The 23,524-nt window shown below is 50.5% G+C and overlaps 2 protein-coding genes across 4 annotated transcripts in view; one reads left to right on the top strand and one right to left on the bottom strand.

Moving 5' to 3' along the window:
* Nucleotides 1–23,524, bottom strand: part of ADAMTS2 (ADAM metallopeptidase with thrombospondin type 1 motif 2) — a 216,276-nt gene that overhangs the window by 44,746 nt on the left and 148,006 nt on the right. For all 3 annotated transcript variants that reach the window (XM_057540004.1, XM_057540002.1, XM_057540003.1), the window contains one exon: nt 8,849–8,932. In XM_057540004.1, coding sequence (XP_057395987.1) covers nt 8,849–8,932 — 84 coding nt within the window. The remainder of the gene's footprint in view (nt 1–8,848; nt 8,933–23,524) is intronic.
* LOC103006249 (eukaryotic translation initiation factor 2 subunit 3-like) lies at nt 4,109–8,600 on the top strand. Its single transcript, XM_057539707.1, is given in 4 exon segments — nt 4,109–4,246; nt 6,836–7,798; nt 7,800–7,917; nt 7,920–8,600. Coding segments are annotated over 4 exon segments (1,563 nt in total). The 3' UTR covers nt 8,264–8,600.

Below are 23,524 nucleotides of genomic sequence, written 5' to 3'. Positions count from 1 at the left end.
TACTACTGTAAGCTTATATCCTTTCTTCCAAAAAGCAAACAAACTTGACTTAATGCTGTAACCGTTTCCCCAAGCCCTTAAACATGCTCTGAAAACGGGATTTATTGGCAGTCTAATAATCTACCACATAGACATATCGTAATTTATTTAACTAGACCCCTATTGGCGGACAATTTAGATTGTTTCCAGTTGTTTACACTTAGAAATAAGGCCATGGCCTTTGTCTTGTTCCTAAAACTTCATCCACAGCTCTGTTAACTGCTTTGGAATAGAATCATGGAAATGAATGACTGGGGGCAAACATGAAGAACATTTTTAAGGGAAATGACAAACTGCCACATTTCCTTCCAGAAATGTGTACACATTTATACTCATACTGGAGGAGTGTACTGCTGCATTCACCCAAGCCAGCAGTAAATCCCTCGTCTTAATCTTAACACAGCTGATGCTTTTAAAATGGTAAACTGTTTTATTTCTTTGATTAGTAGTAAAGTTCAATGTTTTCTCTTTTTTTGCCATTTGTATTTTTTCTTCAGTTAATTGCTTATGTCCATTGCCAATTCTATTTTTCCTAGGGCTCTTCATATATTAGGATATCTTTTCCATATTGCAAATGCTTTTCCTGATGGTGGTTTGCCCTTTGTGTTTTATGATGATTTTATATTTTAAGTATTCAAATATATCTATCCTCCTCTTTACAATCCCTTCTACTGTATTTATGCTTAGGAAGTCCTTGACAATGAATATTTTCTTCTTGATTTGTATGGTTTAACTAGTTGAATTTTATTGGCCTATGTTTATCATCTGATATATTTAATTTGCTATATATGAAATTTATATTTATCACAGATTTATTTATAACACTTTATAACCATTCCATTTATATTTATCGCATGTTATTTATATGAGAGGTATTTTCAGAGCTATATATTTTATTCAGTTGATCTGTTAATGCTTATGCAAATATAGTATATTTTAATTATTTCTGCTTTACAAGGTGTTTGAAGTAAATCCTTTTTATTTGCTTGGCTTTCAAGGTTTTCCCAGCCATTCTTGACTGTTTATGCTTCTAGATGAATCTTAGAATCATTTCATCAAGTTGCCAATTATTAATCTGGGAAAAGTCAACATCACTACTATACCCAGTGTTCCCATAAGGAACAGCATATGTCTCTTCATTTGTTTTTATTTTTTTCCTATCATTAACAACGTGCAATTTTCTTCCTATACGTAGGTCTTATAGCTGTCTTGTTAGGACTATTCCAGGTATTTTATATTTTTGGTTACTATCGTAAAGGGAACTTTTCTTTCCCTATTATCTTTACTATCAGGGCATTGTGGGTTCACACAGAAATTATTGGGTTTTGTGTAATTATCTTATATTTGGCCATGTCACTAAACTCCTTGGTTTTCTGATGGATTCTTTTAGGTTTTCCAGGCACATAATTATTAGCAAACAATTATAATTTTATCTTTTCTCCTCTGATACTGGTTTCATGTCATACGACATTGTCCAGAATTCCAAAACCTCAGTAACAAAGTTATGTGTCTCTTTCTTGTTGCCAATTTTACTGTAACTGTTTCATAAGAGCAGCATGTCCCAAAGCAAATTCTGTAGAATGTTGATTCCATGAGGAAAAGGGTTCTGTTGCGAAATAGTTTGGAGAAACCATGCATACTGAGCCATCTCCTAGAGATTCACCCTGCACATTTTCATAGTAAAGTCTCTGAGAAATTTTGCTGTCAGGAATACCTGTTTTACTTTGTTTTATAAGCATTTCCCAGACTCATTTGACCATGGAACCCCTCTATTCTCCTGTGAAAACATCTATGAACATCCTGAGAATTAGCTATGCAGAACACTTTTAGGGACAATGTGCTTCTTTTTCTACCTTTAAATAAAATTTGGGTTGTCAAGTTACCATCTGTTACTAGTTTCACAGATCTTTTAAAAACCATGAGATACCCTCTCAGTTCCTATGGAGCTGATCACACTCCTTGCCCTGCTGGTGCCTTCAGCAGAGCCCCCTGGGGCTCTTTCTCAGGTGCCTCCGACTCGGTGTGCTTCTCTGTGCACCCCCATCCATGCTTTTGCAAAGGATGCTCATCTCTTCTCTCCAGGCTCCAGTTCCCCATGCCAGCATCTCCCTGGATATCTCCACTGGGATGGCACAAAGCACCTCAAACTCAGCACGTCTCCCCTGAGCTCACCGCCTTTCTCCCCCACGTGCCACTTCCCCCCAGCTCCGTCCTCTCCATCTCAGGGGCTGGCATTATCATCTACCAGGTTGCCCAAGGCACGGACTCAGTGTCCCTCCACCTTCACCCATGTTGCAACCACCCGCTCCTGGTTTGGCCTCCTAGAGTTCTCTTTCATCTTCTCTCCTTTCTCCACCCTGTGGCCACGGTTCCAGGACGGCTCACTACTGTCCTCCCTTTGATGCCACCCACCCTCTCCTAAGCCACCGCTCCCTGTGCTGGTTCCTCCCCCTTTCACTCCCTCCCCATGGCTGAAAAGTCACTGCCTCAGCCTTTCAGTAACTGAAAAGTCACTGTTAGTCGCTTGCCCTAACCTCTACATAAGATTGCCTGCCCCCCTTGTCCCAGCCAAGTCCCTGAGCCCTCAGCTGTAACTGTTTCCTTGTCTGCACCTCTGCTCTAGAGCAGCCCCTGAGGTCAGGGACCACGTCAGTGACACGGCACAGCGCTTGGCACAAAGAAACCCTCAAAAAGTATTTGTTAGGGACTTCCCTAACGGTCCGGTGGCTAAGACTCTGCGCTCCCAATGCAGGAGGCCCGGGTTCGATCCCTGGTTGGGGAACTAGATCCCACATGCCTCAATTAAAGATCCCGCATGCCACAACTAAAGATCCCACATGCCATAACTAAAGATCCCGCATGCCCAACTAAATATCCCGCATGCCCAACTAAAGATCCCACATGCCGCGCATGATCCTGTGCTAAGACCCAGCGCAACCAAATAAATAAATAAATAATTTTTAAAAAAGTATTTGTTAGATGACGAGCTTTGTCATTAGGCAAATGGATGTGATGAATTATATGAACAGATTTTCTAATATTAAACAATCATCACATTCCTAGAATAAACCCTATTTTATCATGGTGAGAGTTTCTCTTTATGCATTATTGAATTAAATGCTTAAAGCCTCAGGAATTTTTACATCTATTTTTAGAAGTGAAACAGGTCTGTACTTTGTCTTAGATATGCTACCTTTGGCAGCTTTGTGTGTAGGAATCATGTTGGCTATAAAGATAAATTGGGTGGATTTCAGATCATATATATATATATATTCTGAAACAGTTTATGTGGTATTGCTTTATCTTTGCTTAATAATTCCTTGCAAATGAATAAGAACAGACTGGCAAAAATAGATTATCTGACTCTCTATTTAGAGGTAATTTTAAGATAACTTTGAAAACAGAGAAGAATTTGAGTTTCCACCATGGTTATGAGGCTTATTGTGGTATTTTCTACATTTTTTGGAGTCAGCTTTGAAATATTCCCATTTCCCCAGGAAATCCTTGTTTCCCAGGATTTCCAGGTCCCTGACGGAGATTCTCAAAATCTCACCTTCAGGTTTTCCACCTGGTTTCTACCAGGTTTCTACCTGCCTGTGACACTTAAGGAAAGAAGAACAAGAAGAAACAGCAATTTAGCACAGAGCCTGCCAGGAAGTAGTTAAAATAAACAAGGCTTTGTTCCATTGAGTAATCAACACTGGGAGAAGGAACCAGACAGTTTTTAGGCGAAATAAGAGCCAAAGCTTTGCCAGTGCAGGTAAGCAATTAACCGTGCACAATTCTCCAATTTCTCTTTTTAGTGCCCAGACCACTTGGTGGCTCTCCTCCCCTTCCTACGCCACAACGTGAAGTTTCCCATGTCCCCTCTCCAGAGGTAGAAAGTGGGGAGGGGGCTGGATATAAGCATGCCCATCCCTCACACTACACACCTGAAAATTCCTCAGACCCTGGAGGATGCTAAGGGGGTCTCAGGCCAGGAATGGAGGGACTGGCAGGACCCCGCCTGAGGAGGGGAAGGGATGGAGAACATGTTGATGGCTGCTCCAGTGGGGATGGGCAAAGTCCCATGGGACATTCCAACGACGGAGGCTGGAACTGTATCACTGGGCCTGGGCCACCCCAGCCTTCCCTGGCTGTGTACTGTGTCTGCATGCTTAGAGTGCACCGCCATGCCACAAACCTGCCTGCTTACCTGCAGAAGAAGGTGTGCACACTCCTCCTCCATTGACCACCACTGGGTGTCAGAGCCGAGGGATGGGGAGAAGGCCCAGGTGGAGATCTCGCAACAGCTGCCTAGGGCAGCAACCTCCCCCAAAGCTTTCTCTTCACCCGGGATAAGCATCCCACTGTGGGTTGCATTATACGCACTCTTTCTTTTAGTTTATGCTTCCTCTCTTTTCTTCTAGACTGAATATGCAAGAGATTTGCTTTATCCAAGGCTCTCCTCTCGATTGATCCTATTGTTTCTTTCTATTTTCTAATGTATTGATTTCTGCTTTTTTCTGAACTATTTCCTTATTTTTACTTTCTTTAGGTTTTTGGTTTTGGGTGGTTGTTAACATCTGTTCTAACTTACTGAGCTGAATACAGGGTTAACTTGTTTTCATTCGCTCTGTGCGATCTTGGAAAGCACATGCCTATGAATACAGCTTTGGCCACACCCCATAGGTTTTAATCTGTAGTACTCTTGTTTTCATTAGTTTTCCCAATAGTCTGCACCTGAGGCTCTAATATTATTCTTCCTAGGAGATTTTTTTTTTTCAAAGAGACTGGATTTATTCTTTTTATATATCCCTTCCCGCCACCTAGTTTTAGAGCACTGAGTCAGAGAATAGCCCAAACCATTTTTGCTGTATAAAATTCACTAAAATTTTCTTTATGACCTAAAGTACTTCTGTAATTTTTAAGTGTTCTATGATTCCTCTAAAAGAAGGCACATTTTTCCATAGGGCAAGGGGAAAAAATGATATAACTACTAATTTAACTTTATCCATTATATTATTTGTAACTCCTATGCCTTTTTTTTAACTTTAATAAAATATTTTATTTAATCCAATATATCCAAAACATTATTTCATTAATATCAAATTATTAAGAAAGTATTTTACATCTCTCCTTTTTTTTTTTTTTTTTTGTACTAAGTCTGTGAAACCAGGCATATGCTTTATACTTACAGAACATCTCAGTTTGGACTAAGTACATTTCAAGTGCTCAGTAGCCACATGTGTCTAGTGCCTGCTGGACTGGACAGTGCAGCTCTAGATGGAAGATATCAATGCAGGGATACTGTCTCTTAAAAACCATGCAAATTTGTTATTGGCTATAAATGACCAAATAACTTATTAAAGAAGGCTTGAACTGAGAAGGCATTTTTTTTTTTTTTAATTAACAAGGATACTGGAGGTAGGGGAAACTCCTATGCCTTTTAAAATGTAATCTGTTAAAGGTCTTGAAAAGGATATGAAAGACTCCTGCAGTTAGGTTTTTGCAAATTTCTCCCTTGATCTGACAGTCCGCTTTGGTATACTTTATGTTCTCCATGGGACATGAAGGACCATGACTGCTATCCTCACCGTGGTCGCTTCCATCACTTTAGAGTGACACACTTCCCAGGGTAGGAAGAGTGGGCTCAAGGTCCACGGTTCCTGGAATTTGACCAGCCATAAAGTCCTTCATTGTCATTTCTGTACTGCAGGCCTTGTACGTTGTGTGCAGTTCGATTTTATTTTGTGAGACTGAGATTCTCTCTCTTTGAGTAGAGGAGTTAACCCTTCGCATAATTTACTATGCCTGATGTGCCTCATCTTATTATGACTTGACTTTCCTCATACTGCGTGGGGTCAGACCACAGAGTCCACGATTTGGCTGCCAGGGTGAGAAGCTGGACTCCTAAGGAGCCAAATACCACTGGCTACTCATGCCACTGAACTGCCTTAAACCTCAGTGTCCTTATCTGTGAAGTGGGATCCTCATAGCTCCACCTCCCCATCTGTCCTTGGACTAAGTGAGATAATTTCATGTAAAGTGTTCCCGAGCTGCCTGGCACAGGCACTTGCTCAGTCCACACTGGCAGGCACCATGGGGCTCCTTCCTTCCTCACCAGCTCTCCTTTCAGGCACCCCCTTATTTTTCCATCTCAGGTCTTTGTGCCTGGGGGCTTTCGAATCCTGGTGCATAGACCCGTGCATGCTGCTAGGAAAGACGGTTCCAAGTCTGACAGCAAAGGGAAGTAAGAAGGGCAAGACTGCTCAGTTAGAACAGCAGCTACATGGCACGAGAAGAGGAGGACACGGGTGGTTTCTGATGCTTTGACATCCAGGGCCTTGCTGACCTGGGAGGAATTGCTCCTCCCAGGGTCAACCAATTCCTAGAGACAGTAAACAACTCATTCTGGATCATATGCTCTTCAAATGCAAACCAACCAATTCAGAGTCCACACCCCCAGCCACCTCCTTCATTGGGCTCTCACACTCCAGCCCACTATCCCCTGTGCAAATCACCTAGGGCCAGGTACCAGACAACTAGGGGCAGCCCAATGCTCAAGAGCCCGCTGAGAATTATTCACACTGGCCAATCCTAAGCCTGCTTACCCCGCCTCACCTGGTCCTTCCTGAGGAAACCACAATAAAGGTGCTCGCCCACAGTTTCCCTCTCCTTCCCTAGGCCTCGACAAACCAGGGTGTTTCCCCGTGCAGCCCTGCATGGCCAGAAACTCTGGGTAAAAAACCATGGCAGTCACCTGCTGATCTGTCGGTCTCACCAAACTTGAATAATAACAAAACCTAAATTTTAGCCTCCAGGCAAGATAGCGGGGGTGGGGGGGGTGGGGGGCGAGGCTGGTGTGACTTTAGGGCAGCCGCACCTTTTTCGGCAAGATCTCAACACTTTGGATGTCACCAAGTTGATGCCACTGTCACATGAAGTTATCAGCAGACAGTCCACAATTAATATAGGTACAATTGGTCATGTAGCTCATGGGAAATCTAGGGTTGTAAAAGCTATTTCTGGAGTTCACACTGTCAGGTTCAAAAATGAACTAGAAAGAAATATTACAATCAAACTTGGCTTTGCTAATGCTAAGATATATAAGCTTGACGACCCAAGTTGTCCTCGGCAAGAATGTTATAGATCCTTTGGAAGTAGTACACCTGATGAGTTTCCTACAGACATTCCAGGGACCAAAGGGAACTTCAAATTAGTCAGACGTGTTTCCTTCGTCGACTGTCCTGGCCACGATATTTTGATGGCTACTAAGCTGAACAGTGCTGCAGTGATGGATGCAGCTCTTCTGTTGATAGCTGGTAACGAGTCTTGTCCTCAGCCTCAGACTTCTGAACACCTGGCTGCTATTGAAATCATGAAACTGAAGCATATTTTGATTCTACAAAATAAAATTGATTTGGTAAAAGAAAGCCAGGCTAAAGAACAGTATGAACAGATCCCTGCATTTGTACAAGGTACAGTAGCAGAAGGAGCTCCTATTATTCCAATTTCTACTCAGCTAAAATACAATATTGAAGTTGTCTGCGAGTACATAGTAAAGAAAATTCCAGTACCCCCAAGAGACTTTACTTCAGAACCCCGACTTATTGTTATTAGATCCTTTGATGTCAACAAACCTGGCTGTGAGGTTGATGACCTTAAGGGGGGTGTAGCTGGTGGTAGTATTCTAAAAGGAGTATTAAAGGTGGGCCAGGAGCTAGAAGTCAGACCTGGTATTGTTTCCAAAGATAGTGAAGGAAAACTCATGTGTAAACCCCATCTTTTCCAAAATTGTATTGCTTTTTGCAGAGCATAATGATCTTCAGTATGCTGCTCCAGGAGGTCTTATTGGAGTTGGAACAAAAATTGACCCCACTTTGTGCCGGGCTGACAGAATGGTGCAGTTGGAGCTTTACCTGAAATCCTCACAGAATTGGAAATTTCCTATTTCCTGCTTAGACGGCTTCTAGGTGTACGCACTGAAGGAGACAAGAAAGCAGCAAAAGTGCAAAAGCTGTCTAAGAATGAAGTGCTTATGGTGAACATAGGATCCCTGTCGACAGGAGGAAGAGTTAGTGCAGTCAAAGCTGATTTGGGCAAAATGGTTTTGACTAATCCTGTGTGCACAGAAGTAGGAGAAAAAATTGCCCTTAGCCAAAGAGTTGAGAAACACTGGCGTTTAATTGGTTGGGGTCAAATAAGAAGAGTGACAATCAAGCCAACAGTAGATGATGACTGAAGAATTAAATAATAGATTTGGATGGAGTTGGAATTTCTCTTAACAACCTAGGGGTATATTTTCAAAACAATAGTGAGGAATTAATTGCATAGCTCATTACCTTAGGAGTAGCTGTAAGGTTATTCTAATTTTTTGGTGATGAAAATTTAACCTCTAGTACTAAAATAGGGTCTACAATAAATGTAAAAATTGGCATAATGTTGGATTGAATCTACATTTTACCAGAAATTAATCATTCCCAAATAATGTCTAATTTATACATCAGTGCAGGTTTGAAAGGAAACTGCTACAACCAGCCTTTGCAGTAGCACACATACCACTGAACCTGTTTGAGATAAAATTTTTCTTCTTAAAAAAAAAAAACCCTAAATTTTAAAAGGAGTGAGGCTGAAAGGAGAGTAGGCGTGGCTCACAAGCTCCTTGTTTCTTGTAGGAACCACAGGGCAGCCAGGGAGAGGCAGGGTGGTTTTGGCCAACTCAAAGGCTTTTATAGGAGGTCTGCACCCCACTGGAGGGCCCCATTCATCCCACAGAAGCGGGGGCTCTGGTGTTCCTGGAAGGCATCAGCCTGCAGTGCCCACTCACCTTCCCGTAGCTCAGCAGGATTATCCGCACCAGGACGACATTGATGTGGGCCCCCAAGGACTCATCGTGATAAATTTCATTGACCTGAAAGACAATCAGGGACGTGTCAGCAGAAACCACAGGCCCAAGGACCAGCTCTGGCTTTGCAAATGGCATCACCACCCAGCTAGGCCCCAGGCCAGGACCCTGGGACCCAGCCCCACTCCTTCCTCTTTGCCACACTTTATACCCAGGCATCACCATCAACTCTGAATCCATCCCTTCCTTTCCCTCTGCTCCTCCGGCCCCCCTTACAGCCAACCCAACCCCTGCCAGTATATTGCCTCTCTCTCCTCAGCAGCCCCTCCCACCAACTCAGGGATTCTCCATCTGGAGCCTACACTGGGATGGGGACCCCGACCACTGGAAATGCAACATGGCCTTTCCTTCAAGGGTGAACACAGGCCACAAACCCCAGTGGCAGGGGCAATGCCGGGACTGTCACTGGCAGAAATCACTCCTCAGTTGCTGCTGGTGGTTGTGAAATGTTGTCTACACTCATCACAGCTTGGAAAGGGGGGTCATTTTAGACACACCACCAGATCTAATTTTTAATGTGTTAACTAAGAACAGATATTGCTATATCACAAAGGTGCTTTCTGTGTTCTGTTTTGATAACTGCGGCTCATACTAGTGGCTTCATTTGTATTTCTTCACTCTTTTATTATCATGTATTTTATTTTTTACATGTACAAACATTATTGGAGCAGGTGCCCATGGGCCTCACCAGATGTCAAAGGGGTCCACTGCACAAGAAAGGTGAGGAACCCTCCCTTCCCCACAGCACAGCCAGCATGACTTTCTGGAAACACTGGTCAGGTTAACCCTGGGTTCAGGGCCGACAAAGCCTTCCTTCCCATCCTCACACGCTCTCAGGATCTTACCTGGAACAGCTGCCTCGTTGCCACCCACTTCATTCGTTCGCTTCCTGACAAAACCCTACTCTTCTGGAGGCCCAGCCTCATGGCTGCTTCCTCCTGGAAGGGCCCCCAGGTCTGATCTGCTTCCCAGAGAGCACCAGGGTCCATTGCTTCCTGAGTTCTCTGCGTTCCCAACGGGACTGTGCGTTGCATGGCCACCTGTATTTTCCCTGCATGTCTCCAGCACCCAGGACGCAGCAGCTCACAGCAGATACTCAGGACACACTCGTCAAAAGAACCGATCCACTCATACCATCACTCAGTGGAGAGGCACGAACTGGCCATGCAACCCCTCCCTGTATGCAGACCGATCCCAGAGGCTGCTGACCTACCCTTTGTGAGGGTAGACCCCACCAAGCATGCCTCCCAGAGCCCACTCTGTCATCTCAGGCCAGTGCCATACTCCCCCTGAATCCCAGCTTTTAGAATTTCTATCTGAGCAATGGTAATTGCTACCTATAAACAGTAGGAAAACCCTTTGGGAAATCTGAGAGTTAGCAAGGAAAATCAATTCGTGATGGATGGGACAGGCAAGGCACATGGGGCATGCTAGACAAGGAGCCTGGTGGCTACTGTCACCGTTGCTGTGTGTTGAGACGGCACCAATGGGAAGGCAGAGCTAATATGCACAGTGGGGTCCAGGGAGGCCACCAGCCAGCCCTAAGTGCAGCCCCTGCCGGAAGCCTCCTGCCCACAAATCTACCTTCCAATTATAATTTGTTTCTCTGCCCCGACCTGGCTTTCCTTCAGGGAAGGGATGACTGATAGCCCTATGGGATGGTCACTGTGACTCGGTGCATGAGTCTGGAGAGGGTGGACGCTGGCACTGAGAGCCACCTGCCAGACAAGGTGACACCTGCAGCTGACAAGGTGGAGCCCTGAGAGGCTCTGCCAACTCACCGCTGCTGGGCCTTCCCTTCTGTACAACAAGGATGACAGTCCCCATGTCACAAAGCTTTGTGAGGACTAGACTTCCGCACATGCATGATGGAATTATGTTGGTGAAAACAGGAAAACTGTATTAGTCACTGCTGCTAAGTCATATCGCCCCGCAGCCCCCCATGAGGTCACGGTGACCGGGTGCACACCCCCTAAACACGGAGGTCCTTGCCCACTTTTGAGGGTCAAACTAGACTTTTTGGTCCACAGTGAGACAATAGCCCTAAAAACTACTTTTTCTTAAGAGAGAGGATTTTTTTGTCTCCAAGGTATCGCTTTATCTCTCACAAGCAGAGCCTCGCCAATTTGGCTCACGGAGTTTGACTGAAAGTCGTGGTGTAGAAGGGAAGAAGGCAGTGACACAGGGAGGTCCTGCTGCATCTGGGGCTGGGTTGGGGGAGGGTGGGCAGGAGAGGAGAGAGGGGAGAGAGACAGGAGTGAATGGCCAGCTTCACTTTACTCCCTTCAACTCTGACTCCCAGGTCATGCTTCGAGTGGGGGGTCGGGGTGGGGCAGAGAGGGTAAAAACAGCCCTGATGTTTGGGAAGAAGATGAAAACAGAGAGAGCTTGAACCTGCTCTCTGGGACCTGGGAGGGGACAGGTTCATGTCAAGGAGGGGTGGCTTCAGAGAGCTGAAATGGAGTCCGGCTCCCAGCTATGCCTAGGGCATCCAGGGACAGTGGCAGGATAGATTGTTATTTGGAAGGAATTCAGGGCTGAGTTCAAAGAATTACCTCATTTTATGCTCCCAACAGCCCTTTGAGGCCAGAAGCAAGGGTGTCAGCCCCTCCTGAGAGATGAAGAAGCTGAGGCTGGTCCCCAAGGGAGGAAGGAGATGCAGGGCTTCTTCTCAGTTCCTGGCCCAGACCCTGCCCATCGGGGCCCAGGATCCTCCTGTTCTCCCGGTCCCACCACTGGGGCCGATGGCAGTCATTCTCATCTCGGGTGAGGGGTCTTGTGTCCTTCTTGGATGCTGGGCAGGTCTGACCCTGACTCCTGATTCGAGAGACAGGAGGACAGCCAGAAGCCTAGGATCCCCACCACCAGGCGCTGGACTCTGCAAGGCAGAGGCCCACCTCCTGCTGGGGGTGAGGGCCAGGCAGTCAGAGCCAGGGGGTGCCAGGCTGCTGAGCGAGGGCCCAGCTGGGGAAGGTCTGTCTTCTGAGTTGCCCATCGGCCACGAGCTCCTGTCAGTTGGGCTGGGCACCCTGACTCTGGCCTCGGAGACCAACTGGGCCTCCGGGACCACTGAGGAGCTAGACAAGGCACGTCTGGAGCATGTCCAGCAGATAGCCAGCAAGGAGGCCAGGCCTGCTCTCGAGATGCCCCAGCCCTGTCCTCCCTGGTAGCCTTCCACTGTGGTGCACCTTTCACTGTTTTCTCCTGGGAAGCCTCCGCCCTTCCACACAGGGACACAGCTACACACAGTTTGCTCCTCTTAGGGAGGAAGGGCTTTGAGCTGGGTGTGCCCCAGCCTCGCCCTACAGCACAGGCACCTCTTGGCAGCTGCTGGACCTTCTGGGTGGTCCCCAACCTGGATTCCCACTCACAAGCCCTCCCGGTGGCCTCACCTGAGGCCCGGCCCCCCGCAGCCCCCTCCCAAGCAGGTGGGACCGCCACGGTGACCAGGTGGCCTGGGACGTCTTCTTGCTCATTACGGTGGTGTGGCAGAATCCCCCCACCTGCAAACAAGTTCCCCTCTGGTGTCTGGCTCCCAGTCCCCACGTTGCGACTCGTCAGGAACAGAAAGGCCAGAAGGCAGGGCTTGTGGGCCATGCAGGAGGCCGGCTCTGCTGAGGAGTGGGCCCTGTCCTGCCCCGCCAGGGCCACGCCAACTTTTCAGGGGGCTGTGAAATTGCCATAGCCCCCTGAGGCCAGCTGCATCCCACTCTCCACAGGATGCTGCCAGTGAGGCCAGAAGCCAGCAGGGCCCGCTGTGGTGTAGAGACCCCCGGGAATAAGTAAGATGCCCAGTAAAACACTTGCCTCCATAATAGGGACACAGCTACAACATTTCTGCCAAGCAGAGAGCTAACAGACATGGCACAAAGAGCCACAAAGACAGAAGGCTGCTTCCAAACATCTCCCTCCCAACTCCCCTTCCTCCCCTGACTCCCATTCCGTCTCCTCCACAGGCAGACAAGGAAGCAGCGCCTTCCCACCTCGTGTCCCCCCTCCCCGCCACGCATCATTCTTCATGATGGTCGCCACTCAGGAAAGGTCTGACCTCCAGCTTCCTCTGCCTGAAACCCTCAATGGCTCCCCGGTGCCTTCAGGAACAGGCCTCAGCCCTCAGCCTGGCACTTGGGGCCCTCTCTAAGCTGGCCCTGGCTGGCTTCTCTGAGCTCCACTTCAGCTACTTTCCTCCAGGAACCCTCACCCCTGACAGCTCTGCCTTCTCGGAAGCCAGCTGCCCTCTCCTGCTGCTTGTGCGATGGTTCATACCTGGAGTTCCCTCTCCAGCTTCTGAATTCTTGAAATACAAGAGCATTTGAAAAAAACAAAGAGCAATCGATGTATTTCAAAGGAGGAGGGCAGTTACCACCTTGGTACCCTCCCCCTACTGCCACCACAGGTCCCTCCCACTGCAACTGGGATAAAATCAAAGCCCTGCTCCCTCTTCTCAGGTTGCCCTCACCTTGCTCACCATGGTCCAGTCACTGACCTGTGAGCTCCTTACGCAGGGAGCCCATCCCTACCTCAGGGCCTTTGCACTTGCTGTGCCCTCGGGTTTCTCATCCTCCTCCCTAGCACGACTGTCCCCTGTTCAAAGTGAGCCCTTAAAGTAGTTGCTCCCAGACTGGACTATGCACTTGATGTGGAGGCACCCCTCCTCCTCGGTCACTGCTGTGTCCCTAGCAGTGTCGAGCACACAGTAGGTGCTCAGTAAAGAGTTCTGAATGGGTGAACGAGTGAATAACGTTGGTAAACGTGCAACAAGAGGAAATGGGCAAAATGTGTGACAGCAGCAGGGTGCACAATGCCCTGTAATGATCAGAAACCCAGCTAAGTGCCCAAGTGCCTCCCCACCCCCACCTGCCCTCCCGAGGCCTGTGTGCTCACCTCTGCCCAGACCGCAGGAGGAGGGGAAGCAGGGACAACGTCCTTGAGCCCTGTCTGAGAAATTGATCCTGGAATCTTTAAACCTTGGGGAAAAGGTTCAAAGCCGCAGCCCTTCTCTCTGCAGAGAGAGGCCAAGAGCTCTCTTGTTCGGGGAAATACATCGTAATGCTCCTTTTGCTTATGCAAAGATGCAGCCAAGTTTCTGTTCTGGAATAGACAATAAGGAAGGACACAGGCTCTGCATGATAATGTAAAAGTTTGCTTTCTTTGTGGCAGAGTTCTGCCCTGGGCGACCAGTGAGCCCTGGCAGGTGCCCTGAGGCTGCTGGGCAGAGGTGACTTTCTCCCGTGCCAGGGTGGAGGGACAGGTCAGGACAGAGGGGGGCTGGTCCAGGTCGTGGGGCTCCTACTGAGGCAGGTAGGGGCAGAGGGGCTGTTTGGGTTCCCAACCCTTACGCCCAACTTTCAGGAGAGTTACCACCTCTTCCCTTGAGCCAAGCTTTGGCAACTAAGAAGGAGCCCGAGCACCCTGGGGGGAGAAGCCAGGCCTGGAGGAGTCAGTCGTGAGGCCTCAGGAGGTAGGCACGTAGCCTGTTTTGCTTTGTGGCTTCTCCAGGAACCCTTGACATAACTGGGAAGAAGGCTGGTCTCTCTGAGCCCCCCAGGAGAAGGCTTGGACCGCCACGGTGGAGGTGGAGGTGAAGAAAGTGCTGTAGAACCTGGGGCAGAAAGTCTGTGGGCTTCCAGTGAGTATTTTCATTCGTGTGCATCTCATGACACATAAACGGGACTGCAAAAGCCCAGTCTCATTGTGAGAATAAACATTCCCTTTGCAGATCTTCTTTACCACTCGTTTCTCAGCAAATGCTTCATAGGCAAAGCAAGAACAAACTGGCCTCTGCTCAAAATATCAAACTGTCATGAAATGCAAATGGGCAGGACAGGAATTACTAAGGTCGTACTGTGCACAAAAATGGGAGGCAGGGCTTCCCTGGTGGCACAGTGGTTGAGAGTCTGCCTGCTAATGCAGGGGACACGGGTTCGAGCCCTGGTCTGGTAAGATCCCACATGCCGCGGAGCCACTGGGCCCGTGAGCCACAACGACTGAGCCTGCGCGTCTGTAGCCTGTGCTCCGCAACAAGAGAGGCCGCGATAGTGAGAGGCCCGCGCACCGCAATGAAGAGTGGTCCCCACTGGCCGCAACTGGAGAAAGCCCTCGCACAGAAAAGAAGACCCAACACAGCCAAAAATAAATAAATAAATAAATAAATAAATAAATAAATAAATAAAAAAATGGGAGGCAGGTGGAGCCCCTTCATCAGCCCCCAGGACCCCCACTGTGACTCCTCTCACGAAGGTGAAACCGTTTAGTCCCCAATCCTGCATGAGGCCACACTCTCCTGGGCCTGGGGACATCTCTGCAGGTCCCCAGGGTGGGGACAGGCTCCTCCACCCCCAGGCAAGTAGGTCGATGCCTAGAATCTAGGTTGGAGGCTCAACAAATGTTTACTGTGCAAATGAAGGAACAAAGCTGTCTTAAACAACTGCCCATGTTGGCGCTGATTACTTCCAAGAAGCTGCCCATCCCTCGTCACTTCATCAGGTTGCATGGGTTCCAGGGTGGGCTCGGCCGCCATCTTACCCTGTGACTTGGGCTTGGTACTTTGCCTGTTTGAGCCTCAGTTTCCTCATCTGTGAAATGGAGGCAATACTAGTTCTAGCCCCTCAGGCTGTATCGAGGACCGACCTCAACACTATATTTAAAGCATCCAGCAAAATCCCAGGCACACAGCACAGACTCAGTAGAGCCGTCATCAAATGACAGAAGGTCAAATACCCTGAGTCCTTTCTCTGGGTCCACGCTGGGCTCTCCTCAGGGCCACCGGGAAAGGCCTACCTGGACTGCAGGGCACAGCCAGGCTGTTTTCCAGAGCCCATGCCGGGACTCACCAGGTATCCGTGTGTGACCCAGACCTGGGGTTCTCCCTGCCAGCTCCACCACAGGGTAACCACCAGCCACACCACCACTTGGGGCCCAACCTTCCCACTCACCACCCGAGAACTCATCAGAAAGGGATAATGCCGCAGAACAGGGCAGGACGGACCCTGCTGAGGCCGCAGGACACAGAATGACTCATCTGAGGCCAAAGGCCAGAGCCCACTGTCCCCCCAAGGTCACTTTGGAGGACACTGACAGGAAGCAGCAGAGAGAAGGCAGGGATCTTGATTCTTGTTGGCAGCGGCCCTGGCCCTGGAGAGCCCTGGATGTCACCCATGAGCTCCTCAGCCCTCCCTGACCAGAGCCCTGAGGGTCCAGCTTGGAGTCTCCTCCAGAGGAAGCACTCCAGGGAGGCCCCTCGTGGCGACACCTCATGGCATCCTCACCGGCCCCCCACCCCATCCCTGTCTCGGGGCCTGTGAGCACGACCCCACCCCTGTGAGGTGAGCAACTGGGCACCAGCATGTCATTTGAAAAAACTATGATTTTTCGTCCCTCCTATAATTCATATTCTTCTGCTTCCCTATCACCATGTGACCCAAGGAAAGAAGGAGGGAAAATGCCACCATGGGGGGGGGGCCATGGCACCTGGGAGGCCCCTGGGGAGGGGAACAGGGGAGAAGCAACTGCCCTGGTTGATGTAGGTTAGGGGAGGAGGCTGAGGAGAGGCAGGAAGTCAGACCCAGGGTTATGGCCCCCCACCCCTGCTGCTGCTCCTCACACACCTTTAGGGTCAAACATAGATCCTGAGAGCTACGGGCCCTGCTCCCCACTTGGACCCTAAGATGAGACCCCATCGCAAGAGCAGAGTCCCCTCCCAAGGTGGCTCTAGCAGGAGGTGAGAAACGGGAGGGGCTCCTGTGAGTAAACTGGCCTCAGTAGTGGCCTGGAACCCCGCCCCCCCACCAGCCCCTGAGAGGTGTGTGTGGGCTTCAGAAGCTCCTGCCTACGCTGATTGGGGTGGGAGAGCCTTCAGAGTGGACGGGTCATCACGGCACCAGACCTGGACCAGGTGGGGCTCAGCATACCTGAGCAGTCCAGGTAAAGAGTCTGGGGCCAGACCTGACAGCAAAAATGGCGAGGACTCAGGCCAGCCTCTCCCCACTGCCACTAGGGCCCCAGGGTCCCCCACGTGATGAGGAAGAAGGGAGGGATCCTGCCTAGCAGGCACTGACACAGAACAGACTAAGGAAACCCTGACCGTTCACACTGTCACCTGTGCCTCTGGCAAAGGCAAGGGGCTCGCCAGGAAAGGAGAACCTCCCAGCAAAATTCGCAAGCCTCAGAGCGACCCTCCTTGCAGCATCAGAGCTCGCTGCCAGAGCCGTCTGCTGCGAATATAGCCCTCCTCCAGAGTGAAATCCCTCGGCATGACTCCTAACACCCAGAACGTAAGGAGCCACCTCGGAACACAGTGGGAAACACTCCTGTCCTCCGTGCAGCACACGGCCCCTCGCACCACGAGATTCTGTTTGAGTCGCTGCACTCTCTTGCCAGCCTCTGTCCCCGGGCAGGGCAGTGTGTTAACCACCTGGGCCCAGGCTGGGAACGGGCGCCCGGAAGCGTGGAAGAAGAGAACAAACAGGCAGCTGAGAAGATGGATGAACATGCCCTGCTGCACAGGGAGCCCAGAACCAAAGGCAGAGGGGCTGAGTTCTCGGACACGCAAGTACCTGCCCCAGGTCACTTCAGGGTCAGAAGGGCCACGGGAGCCCACAAGGCCCGTCTCATTGCTAGGCATGAGGACTGCCCCACCCCCGCACCTGGCTGCCTCCCACTCACTCTGCCGCGTACAGTGGACATTCCCCCAGAGCTTGCTAGGCTCACTTGTATGCTGCTCTCCTCCAGGCCGTTCCCTCTGCTGCACCATCACGGCCTCATATCCCTTCATTTATTTGTTAGTCTGCTAACTGCCACCTCCCTCCACTGGGCCTGTCTGTGTCCACTGAGAGCTGGGGGCTCTTCTGCATCCTTAGCTGTTGCATCCTCAATGCCTAGAACCCAGCTGGCTCCCAAAGCTTCAGGATCAATCCAAGCTCCCCCGTTCTGGCCAGCTCTACCCTCCGAGGCCTCCCTGCCCTGCACCCCCATGCCTGTCCCACTCCAGGCCTCCCATTCCCAGGACACACTGAAGGTCTACACAGAATTGCACCCTCCCCACCTTGTCCACTTCAGAAGTGCCAGCTTGTGGTCAACCAGCTCAAGGCTTACCTCGGCTCTGACCTCCCCAGCCAGGCCCTTGTCCTTCCGGCTGCGCTAAGGCAAGCCAGTGTGTCCCCAAGAGAGCCAAGCTTCTCGAGGACAAGAGCTGGGCTGGTTTGGCAGATTTCGTGGATGAAGGAACAACGGCTGCACCTCGTTGGTCAGCTCTGACCTTCCCAGACCTGTGCCAGTTGCCTCTTCACAGCACTACCTTTCACCTCCTGCACCCTGCAAGTGAGCATTACTACCCCCGTTTACCTACTGGGGAACAGAGGCTCAGAGAAACTGGGAGATTCACCCACGTGAGCATGCGTGGGAACCAGGGCAAAGGCTTTGGGGAGCAATTTGGCAAATCTGCTGAAATTAAAACTGTACATTCCTACGACCTGGTGATTCAAACTTCCAGCATCTATGGTGGAGACAAACAGCCTTGAGCATCAAGGAAGAAGGGACAAGAACACTTATGCTACTGGTACTTCTTTTCCATGGACAGATAAAGCCTATTTTTAAAAAAAAAATATTTATTTATTTATTTATTTACTATTTTGGCTGCACCGGGTCTGAGTTGTGGCATGCGGGATCTTTCAGTTGCAGCATGTGGGCTCTTAGTTGCAGCATACACGTGGAATCTAGTTCCCTGACCGGGGACTGAACCCGGGCCCCCTGCATTGGGAGCACAGAGTCTTACACACTGGACCACCAGGGAAGTCCCAGATAGAGCCTATTTTTTATGGGAGTCGGTGGGACCACAGTCACTCTATGAGAATTCATTTACTCATTGATTTGTTCATTCACAAGACATTTCCTCAACACCTACTCTGTGCCTGGCTCTTCGCCAGGTGCTGAACATGCAAAACCAGGTAAGCGGACCCTCTGAATCTGACATTAAATTTCTGGCATCTTTGTGTGAACCCCTAACCCACCTGAGACATGCCACCAAAGGGCCCCCTGGGCAGTGGAGGAGAACTCAAGGGTCACTCAGCTACAACTCCTGTAACACAGAGGGCAGCCAAGGAGGAGCCTGGATGGGAGGGACAGCCAGACGGGAAGCGGTGCTCTCTGCTCTTCTGGCTCGGCTGTCACCTCCTTGCTGGAGCTTGCGGGAGACAAGCTCTGCAGCTGCCCAGAGCTGTCACCAAGGAGTGACACTACCCGGCCCTCCTCGTTCGGGGGACTCTCACTCCTGCTTTGACAACTGCCGGCTCCCCCAGGGAGGCCAAGGACAGGCTGCTCTGAGGCTTCCCTCGTCAGCTGTCAGGGGGCCTCCCAGAGTGGGGAGGGAGGTGTGGGGGAGTCCAGGGGACAGGAGAGTGCCACACACTTCAGGGAAGAAGAGGCAGAGGTAAGGACGGGCCTCGGCTCCCCCCATCAGAACGTTCTCCGCCTGCATCATCATCCCTGGGAGGAGGGGGCATCTACTGTCCACCCCCGTCCCCACTGGAATGTGACTTCACGCAGGCAGGGCCTCAGGGCTGCTCACACGACATTCCCAGCACCTAGAACTGTTGTCTGGCACATAGCGGGTGTTCTAGAGACATGCACTAAGTGAATGAGTGGGTGGGTGGGTGAGCAAACCCTAGAGAGAACAGGAAGACACAACAGATGAAGAAGCCAAGGGACAAAGCCAGGAGAGTCATAGATGGAAAAGACAGTCGGGGCCGTGGGCAGCGTGGAGAGGAATGGTACCCAGGCCACACAGGTATGGGAATCCCATCTGCCACACTCTACCTGTGCCACCCAGCCTCTCTGAGCCTCAGTGACCTTACCCAGGAAAGGGAACCTCACAGGGACACTGGGGCAACGTAGAGCCATCATGTAAGTGCCTCCGTGCCTGAGGCCAGCATGTGTGAAAAGTCAGCCTCTTAGGCCATAGGGAGAGGCATTTCCAATAGTAAAAGGCATGAACCCCAAACTCCCTAAGAGAGATGTTTCTGTCTCTTTAGACCCCAAAGCAAACTCATGACTCCCCTGACAGTATGTTGGTGGATCCCAGGCCCCTTAGCCCGGCACAGAAGGCTTTGCCAACCTCATTCTTGCCTCTCCCCAAGCACCCTACACTCCGGTCGGGCCCAACCTTGCACTGTGATGTGGAGATGCCGCTGAGCCTTTACACCATGCTCCCCTCCTGGTCAACTCTGCCTCTGCACTAGGGGCAGCGCGAGAGGCCCTCATCTGAGGCGCCCTTCCCTGTGACCCTGTGGTACTTGCGTGATCAGCAGGCATATTAACCGGGATGAAATTACGTATTCCTTGCCCTGCTCCCCACCCCTCCCGTGCTCCAATCTCTCTGAGCATAGGGACACGACTGCCCGCCTCTGCACCCCAGTGCCCAGAGTGGGGCCCATTTAGACCAGGGTTCTGAGAGCGCCCAAGGAGCGAATACATGACCGGGGACAGCTCACACTTGAGGCATGCTCTGCATGTGCCCAGAGCACCACTAAGCACTTTTCTGGTGTTTAACTCAAGCCATGCTCACAACAGCCCTAGGAGGTGGCACTAATTATCCCCCATCACGGCATACAGCAGGGCAGGGCAGGCAGTCACTTCCTTTCTTCTAGGCCTGAAGGAACAATCCACCCGCTGACCGGCCAGTCACGTTCTGATTCACTAGTGCAGTATGAGGTCTTAATTTCAATTTGTTGCCAACGTTGAAAAGTAATTAGATTTCCTGTAAAAGCTGGATTTCCAGCTTCTCGGCGGGGTGGGGTGGGGAGCTCACAAGAGTGTGCCTGTTTATTCCCAAATGACCACAAGTGAATGGAACCCAGGAGGGGATCTCCAGAGGTGTAGCCTCTCCTGTTGCCCCAGTCCCCACCACTCCCTATTGTCCACAGCCTGGACACCCTGATTAGGCCTCCTGCCTGGTTCCTGTCAGCATCTGAGAGCGCTGCCCTCTTCTAAGTACTGTATCAGCCTCACACACTGCTGGCCCTGATAGTCATACTTCCTGGTGGTACACAGGGCCATGCTCTCAGGCCAATGGGACAAGCATGAGGAACAGGAACAGCACCAGGAACGTCCGGCTGTGTCCACAGCACAAGCAGACCCTGGGGCCTGGGGAGCTGCCGTATGACAGTGGGAACTTCTTCTCCCCATCCTCACATCCTTTGCTATGGCCAGGCCCAAACCCAAATGTGTCCCTCTTGCCCCGGGAGCCCTGCTTGCTTCCCTTCAGCTTAAGGGAACCAAGTTTTAGTGTCCAGTTTCAGAGATGTTTTTCTCTTCCCCAGGAACCAGAGCCAGAGACACGTGAATGGGACTTGGGTCTGCGTTTTCCCCCTGGCGGGTTTGCAGCTCTGTGGCCAGTTCACGAGATCACCCCCAAGACAGCAGAAAACATTCCTGTCCTGTCGCTGCCTTCCCCACCATCACCACGTGTCCCCAGCATTCTTGGAAGTTGATGAGAACTGGAGCCCATGTGCCTCTGATTGTTTGCAAATCCTGGCAAGGCTTTGGTGAGCCCAGGCCAATTTCTGGATTAAATTAGAAAAGAAAAGAGGGAAAATATCTGAATCCTGGCACAGACAGAAATCATTCAATAAAAAATGTTTAAGAACATACTGTACAGAGGACTGATCCCACACTAGGAAGGGTCAAAGGGTACGGCGTTGGCTCTGAAAGCTCAGAAGCCCCTTTGGATCCCACGTTCTCCATGAGCCTAAGGAGTGTGTCTGCCCCTGACAGAAGAGATGCTTGGGGTGGAGGGGGTGGGGCAGGAATTCTTCCAGAACATGAGCAATTAGCCCAGGTGGGAGGGGCAGCTCTGCTGGCCCAGAGATCTTGCTCCTCCTACTGTGTTGTTTAAAATGCTCACTCAGTTGCTTTAAAAAGAATCCCCAAAGTGACCTCACAGACCCATTCAGCTGGCAAAGCTGGGGTGGGGGTGGGCTGGGGTCTGAGCAGGCAGAGGGTGGAGTTCAGCTCAAGTGTGAGGTCCCTGCAATGGCCAGCAAGAAAGGGTCGCTCTGGCTGCAGGGGCTCAGAGGCCTGAAGAGGGAGAGAGGGAGCTTGTCTCCGGGGGGGGGGGTACCTCTTGTCAGTGAGTGTGCCGGTCTTTATGGATCAGAGTGTGTGGGAGGTTTAAAGATGAAGAAACCAAGTTCAGGGCAAGGCAGGAACTTGGCCAGGTAGGTAAAAGCCAGGATTAGGATGCAACTGCTTCTGACTCCAAAGCTGGTCCTCATTCTCCGCCCAATGCTTCCCTAACACGTATGCCCACGTGCACTGACAACAGTGGGAGGCAAATGCAACTATAAAGTGCTGGGGTCACAGCTCAAGGTGGGCACTAAGCAAGTAGAAGATTTCTTTACACCCTGATAGCGAATACTTCTTGAGAGCCAGACAGTGGCTTTGTGGGCCGTATGGTCTCTGTCCCAACTACTCAGCTCCACCATTGTAGTACAAAAGCAGCCATAGACAATTCATAAATGAACGGCATGGCCACGTCCCAATAAAACTTTATTTTCAAAAACAGATGATGGGCCAGATTTGGGCTATAGTTTTGGCAACCCTTCTTTAGATGCTCCAGTTTATCTTGAAAAATTCAGGCGAATTTTGCTTTAACTCAGTAATATGTCCCAGTTTACTTTCATATAAAACTGATGTTTTAAAATGCTTGCCATTCGGAAAAAGTGGCACTTTAGGGGAAGACACCTCACATCTGTACCGTGGCCTCAGCAGCCTCTGGCAGGCCTCCTGAGGGGACGTGCTCCCAGGAGCAAAGAGCCGTCTTCTGGGGCAGGTCATCCCCCAACACACTGGCCTGCCTCGCATCTAGAAGGAGGGCAAGCGGACCAACAGCTCAGTCAGGCAGCAGCGCTAGGTCTCTATGGTTCCTGAGAGCCCGAGCAACCACCAAGGCCTTTGGTTGCTCAGGGAAGAGTAGGATTGAAATTAATGCTTTAGTTAAATGCTATAAGCCATATAGGAAGCACTAGTCTTGTGCCTAAGTTTTATATTTCTTGAAGCCTTGGCATGAATAGGTTTTACTTTTTAAAGTGCATTTGTAAACATATTACTTTAATAATGGCTCTCGAGTCTTCCCCGAAGGCATTCCTCCCTGGCCGCCCATTCACCTGAGCCCGGAGAAGACCCGCTGTCCACGCCTGACAAGGTAACTGGAGGTGCCGCGAACATGAGGGCTGCGTCACTGCATGGCTCCTTGGGATGCCAGGCTCGCACCGCCACAGCGCTGAGTTGGCAAGCACAGACTCGCTCACGGGCTGGCACCAGAGCCAGCAGCAGGCGCATTCAGCAGTGTTGACTGCCTCCCAGCCTGGGAGCTCCAGGCAAGGCAGGAAGCCCGTTTCCAAGGAAGAGGGGTCCACAGGACCACAGTTCCCAGTGCAGAGGGGGGCCCGGGCAGGGGGGAGTTCCTTGTCCTCAGGGCTGAGCCTGGTGAAGGTCAGAAGATGAGCCAGAGTTGAAGACTCGGGAGGAGCAGGAACGGGATGTCGGCAGGGGGAGGCCAGCGCCGGAGAGGCACACCCAAGTAGGGGACCAAGGCGGGACCCA

The sequence above is a fragment of the Balaenoptera acutorostrata genome, chromosome 2, assembly GCF_949987535.1.
Source record: "Balaenoptera acutorostrata chromosome 2, mBalAcu1.1, whole genome shotgun sequence".
Taxonomy (NCBI): Eukaryota; Metazoa; Chordata; class Mammalia; order Artiodactyla; family Balaenopteridae; genus Balaenoptera; species Balaenoptera acutorostrata.
The sequence above is the reverse complement of the archived record's forward strand: the minus strand, read 5'-3'. Positions and strand labels throughout refer to the sequence as shown.